At 42.1% G+C, this 6000-nt stretch overlaps 1 protein-coding gene across 2 annotated transcripts in view; it reads right to left on the bottom strand.

Annotated features, from left to right (window-relative positions):
- The window catches only part of DNAJC6 (DnaJ heat shock protein family (Hsp40) member C6), a 36419-nt gene that overhangs the window by 7167 nt on the left and 23252 nt on the right, over positions 1 to 6000 (bottom strand). For both annotated transcript variants that reach the window (XM_081818563.1, XM_081818564.1), the window contains exon 12: positions 4237 to 4500. In XM_081818563.1, the coding sequence (XP_081674689.1) occupies positions 4237 to 4500 (264 nt within the window). The remainder of the gene's footprint in view (positions 1 to 4236; positions 4501 to 6000) is intronic.

Raw genomic sequence — 6000 nt, 5'->3', positions numbered from 1 at the left:
CTTTATTCTCCATCATTTGGTCTTCTGTATCACTAATTCTTTCTTCTGCCTCATTTATCCTAGCAGTTAGAGCCTCCATTTTTTATTGCACCTCATTAATAGCCTTTTTGATTTTGACTTGGTTAGATTTTAATTCTTTTATTTCTCCAGAAAGGGATTCTCTAGTAACTTCTATGCTTTCTTCAAGCCCAGCTAGTATCTTTATAATCGTCATTCTGAACTCTGGTTCCGACATCTTACTAATGTCCATATTGATTAGGTCCCTAGCAGTGGTTACTGCCTCTTGTTCTTTTTTTTTTGAGGTGAGTTTTTCCATTTTGTCATTTTGTCCAGAGAAGAATAGATGAGAGAACAAAATACTAAAAGGGTAACAACGACCCCAGAAAAATATACACTAAACAAATCAGAAGAGACCCAAAACCGGGGGGAAAAGAAAGGGAAAAAAATAAAATGATCAGGCTGGTGAATAGAACAGAGCCACACACTAGATTTTGGGTGTATTTTGGTCTGTTAGAAGAAACTGCCTCCCAAAATTTTAAAGAAAGAAAAACTTATATATATACAAAAATAAGGGTAAATATGATGAAGGGATGGAATATGACTATAAAGATGAAAATTCAAAAAAGATTTTAAAAAAGGAATTGATAAGAAGTTGGTTGAAAAAGGAAAGAAGAAAAATGTAAAAAAAATAGAAAAAGAAAAAAATAAAGAAAATTAAAAAAATTAACTTTGAAAGAATAAAGACATGGGAAAAAAGCCATGAATTCTCTGTGCTGTATTCCCCTAGTGCTGGAGTTCTGCCGTTCTCATTGATCGGTAAACTTGGTCTTGGCTGGATGTTCTTTCTGATCTTCTAGGGGAGGGGCCTGTTGCCGTGGTTCTCAAATGTCTTTGCTGGAGGTGGCCCTGCCCTTGCCGGGCCAGGCTAGGTAATCTGCTTGGGTTTGCTCTTGGGAGCTTTTGTTCCCTGCAAGCTTTCCATGCAGCTTTGGAGGACGAGAATAAAAATGGCCCCGGAGGAGCCGAGAACTTGGGGCCCCACTCCTCAGTGAGCCCCCAGAAAAAAGCAATCGCTCCCGTCTCCCCGGTCTTCGGCCGCACTCCATGCTCACCCGGCCTGTGACCGAGCATTTCTGTCTCTGGCACACGACCCCATTTGGAGTCTCCAAACCCAGCAGATTCCTGTGGTGCACTCCCACGCCACTCCTCCTGGGGGAGGAAGGGGAGTCTTCCCGGATCTGCTGCTTGTTGGTTCCCTGTTGGAAGACCACTTGCCTGACTGTGCCATGGATCACGGTTTATGGCAACCCTGAGCTGAGAGCCCACTCCTTGGCTCTGTCTCTGCAGCCAGCTTCCCCACTCCGATACCTGGGAGCTCTGCCGCACTCAGGCATCCCCGGGCTTTCTGTGACCCCAAGGATCCTGAGACCACACTGTCCCAGTGAGGGTTCCACCCCCTGCTTAGCCACTGGAGCAACGTCCCTCAGGGAAGCAGACTTCTAAAAGTTCTGATTTTGTGCTCTGGGGCTCTATCACTTGCCAGGAGTGGCTGATGGAGGCCCCCTCCCCCACCATTTATTCTCCTGAATATCACCTGGGATTCACTTCTCCGCATGTCCTACCTTCCAGAAAGTGGTCACTTTTCTGTTCAGAGAGTTGTTGCTATTCTTTTCTTCGATCTCCTGTTGAGTTTGTAGGTGTCAGAGTGGTTTGATAACTATCTAGCTGAATTCCTGGGACCAGATGAAATTTAGGTCTCCTACTCCTCTGCCATCTTGCTCCTCCCCTATAATTTTTACTCTTAAACATAAAATCCTATCACCTCATAACACTTAGGGTCTCCAAGGTGCTTTCACATGCATTAGTCCTCTTACTCCTTAAATTTACCCAATGAGTAAGGTATGAGACTGTCATGCCCATTTGACAGATGAGGAAAATGAGGTCTGGAGAACCTAAGAGATTTGCCCAGAATCATATACCACGTCCGTGGCAAAGATAGGACTCCAGGCTGGATTGTTAGACTAAATCCAACTCCATAACACCTTTCCCACTGTATCATCTTTTCATAGCTGAGGATATTCGTGATGCCCCCCAACCCCACCTGCCCTAGTCATACAACTAGTTAGTATCAGCAATGGGACCAACACCTGGGTTTGGGTACTTGCAGTCCACAGATGCCACTGCTTTCCTGCCCACACCCAGCTGACAGTTTGAGTCCCTCACAACAGTGCTCTTTTTCACCAAGTCTGCTTGTGGCTTCACAATCTTTCTTAATGTTTGGAGAGGCATGGTGGCAAAGAGCAAAGTCTCTGGAGCTGGACTCCCCAGGCTTGAATTATACCTCTGCCACTTACTGGCCAATGTAACCTTGGAGCAAGTCACTTATCATCTGCATGCCTCAGTTTCCTCTTCTGTAAAACAGGGATGGTGTTAACAATACTACTTACCTCATAGGGTTGTTGTGAGAATTGATAATTTAACATCTTAAAGGGTTTAGAATAGTGCCTCTTTAAATGTTTATTACATTAAAACAGAACAAAAACACAGAAATCCATGCTGTCAATGCCCATCAACCAAAGTTGGCATGTGAAATGAAACCCATTTGTCATCTCTATACTGTAAGACATTCTGAACACACATCCGCACATGCACATGCTAAAATGTAAGTGGTCTGAGATGATGAAATTTGTCTGTCTTGTTCACTGCCATAATCCCCAATGTTTTCTACACTGAAGATGGTCCATAAATATCTGCTGACTGAAGCCAATCACCCTACATCTACTCAAAACAAAAATGGAGGGAAAGCCACAAGACTCTATGGAATTGTCTAAGCAATATCCACTGCTAACCAAAGAACAAACATGATGTTACATATTCCTAAGAAAAAAATCCCTGTCATGTTATTATTTTGAGAAGGCACTTGTGTCATATCCAGTAGAGTGTGACAGTTAAAGAGAAGGGTTCTGGAGCAACATTGCCTAGGTTCCAATCTTGCCTTTGTCACTTACAAGCTGTATGGACTTAAGAAATTATCTATCTGTGGGGCGCCTGGGTGGCTCAGTTGTTAAGTGTCTGCCTTCGGCTCAGGTCATGATCCCAGGGTCCTGGGATCGAGTCCCACTCCAGGCTCCCTGCCTGGCAGGAGGCCTGCTTCTCCCTCTCCCACTGCCCCTGCTTGTGTTCCTGCTCTCGCTATCTCTCTCTCTCTGTCAAATAAATAAATAAAATCTTTAAAAAAAAAAAAGAAATTATTTATCTCTGTCATAGATTTTTTTAATCTACAACATGGGGTTGGTTTTGAAGATTATATGAAATAATACATGAAACTGCTTGGAAAAGCACCTGACACATAGTAAGCCCTCAATGTTAGCTACAGTTACTAGAAAAAGTAGAATTTCCTTTTCCATGTTCCACAGAGAGAAAGACCTGTTTCCTCACCATGTCCCTAAACATCTATACATTTAGTTCTTGAGTATGATCAGATCAATTGAAATGTAAAATACATTATAATAGGCTGTTTAAGAAACTCAAAATTAACCATCCCCGCAAGGCAAAATACATTATTTTTTCCTTGTTATCAAGAATCCCATTCAAAAAAAAAAAAAAGGGAAAAGAAAGAGTCCTTTCCAGAGCATCCTCTAGCCTTAGTTGTTGGCCCATTTTGTGTTCTTTTAACTTTCTTCTTAGAAGAGAGAGGAAAAAAACCATCACAGAAAACCGAATGATCTCAGAAACATCCACCAACCAGAGCATAAGCAGGACCAAATGTCCAAGATGTACACACTCCTCTAATCAGGATCCAAGGGCAAATATGAACAGTGCTTGCAAGGTTCCAACCTTTCTCTCCTACCCCCTCTTCCAAAGGAATAACAGCTTCAAGAACCAGCCACCCCTCCATTCATATCCACTCCATATTCAGTTAGAGCTACTAAGCTAGGTGCTAATGATAACATGACACAGTCCCTGCTCTCGCTCCGGTCTCCATGTGGAAAGAGACAGACAAGTCTCAAAATAACGCAAGTCACAAAATAACGCAAGTGTTAAGAGCATGGTAAACCCAGGTACTTCAGGCACAGAGTGGGAGGTAGGGATCACGGTGTGCCTCTACAGCTGTAAGATTCACTCAGAAAGCACTGGAATTGTTTTCTGTCTCCTTCTTCGGACACACACACATACATACGTGTAGTATGACAATACGGGCTACCCTCTGGTCAGGCTACACACCATCATCCTTACCCAAATTAGCTGATCCTTTCCCACGTTCGCTCGGCCCCCCAGGCATGGCTGAGAAGCTCACGTTGTAGTTGGGTCGGTTCTGGGGAGACGAGTGGGGGACGCTGGTCTGTGGCTTCGACTGTGTCTGCTGCCAGCCATAGCCACCTCCCTGCTGCCACCCTCCCCCCATGGGCTGGGGAGATGCTTTCTGCGGCGAGCTGAGAGGTGGAAATCCTCCACCCAATCCAGTTGGCGTGGTGGGTTTGCTGGCAAATGAAGAACTACCTACAGAAGCAAAAAGAGAGACACAGAGGAATGCTATTTTGAGTAGCCTCTAATTCCTGTGTCCCGAGTTACTGTTTTCAGTGACTTTAGTGGAAATGACCTTGACTGATAGCACCATTAACCTTCCTAATAGTTAAAGAAATTGCAGGTATATATTTCCTTTAATCTCCACAGTGACATTTTTAGGTATGTATTAATAGCCCCATCATTTTCTTCAGACAAACAAACTGCAGTTCAGAGCAGTTAAGTGATTTTTTTTTCAAGTCACACAACCAACAAGTGGCAGAACTGGGACTTGAATCCAAGTCTTTGACTCCAAGCCTGAAGAGCCCTGGCTTTTCCCACTGTGCCATCTTTTCTCTCCTTCCCACCTTCTAAGCACATTCGGTTTTTTCACTGGAAGAGAAACTACCAAATGACAAGAACAGAGAATAAAGCAAAATACGTTCACTCACTAAGGTACTACTTACATGTCAATGATTAAGATTAATCATTGTTTGTTATAAGTACAAATGTGGTTAGTGCCCAAGAGTAAACAAAGATGTTTTGAAATTTCACAAGTAGGTTTCAATTTCACACTTCTTGCATTTCACTGCAGGAGAGTAAACACAGCCAACACTATGACAACTTGGAACCAGGCAAAGGATCTTACTCAAGCTTTACAAAAATGATTATTAGTTTGTGCCGGGAATTTAAGTAGAATTCTGATTCCACAATCTCCTAACTTTTAAGAACTTGCTGCATACATGCTGGGCTGTTTCCAAAATACAAAGACCAGCTGTGACTCGTGTTTAAAGAGATAAAATGAGAAACTGAAATGTGGTGATCTCTAGGAACCCTTTCATGCACCAAACCCAAAGTAACAGTGATAATAACTAACATTTATGTACAAATTATGTTTGTGTATATTACTGCTTTCAATCTACACAACACTCTTAAGGAGGTAGGCAGTACTATTGATCCCACTTTATTTTTTTTTATATTTTTAATCCATAAATACTTATTTTTAAATTTATTTTTATTTTAAATTTAATTAACATATAGTGTATTATTAATTTCATAGGTAGAATTTAGTGATTCTTCAGTTGCATATAAGACCCAGTGCTCATTCCAACAAGTGTCCTCTTAATGCCCATCACCCAGGTACCCCATCGCCTACCCAGCTCCCCTCCAGCAACCTTCAGTCTGTTTCCTGTATTTAAGAGTCTCTTATGATTTGTCGCCCTCTCTGATTTTGTCTTATTTTTCCTTCCCTTCCCCTTTGTTCATCTGATTTGTTTCTTAAATTCCACATGAGTGAAATCACATGATATTTGTCTTTCTCTGACTGTCTTATTTCGCTTAGCATAATACCCTCTAGTTCCATCCACATCATTGCAAATGGCAAGATTTCATTCTTTTTGATGGTTGACTAATACTCCATTGTATATATATATATACCACATCTTCTTTATCCATTCGTCTGTTGATGGACATCTGGACTCTTCCCATAGTTTGGCT

The sequence above is a fragment of the Leptonychotes weddellii genome, chromosome 4 (assembly GCF_054177405.1).
Source record: "Leptonychotes weddellii isolate Sample4059 chromosome 4, ASM5417740v2, whole genome shotgun sequence".
Lineage (NCBI taxonomy): Eukaryota > Metazoa > Chordata > Mammalia > Carnivora > Phocidae > Leptonychotes > Leptonychotes weddellii.
This window is presented reverse-complemented; position numbering and strand designations above follow the sequence as displayed.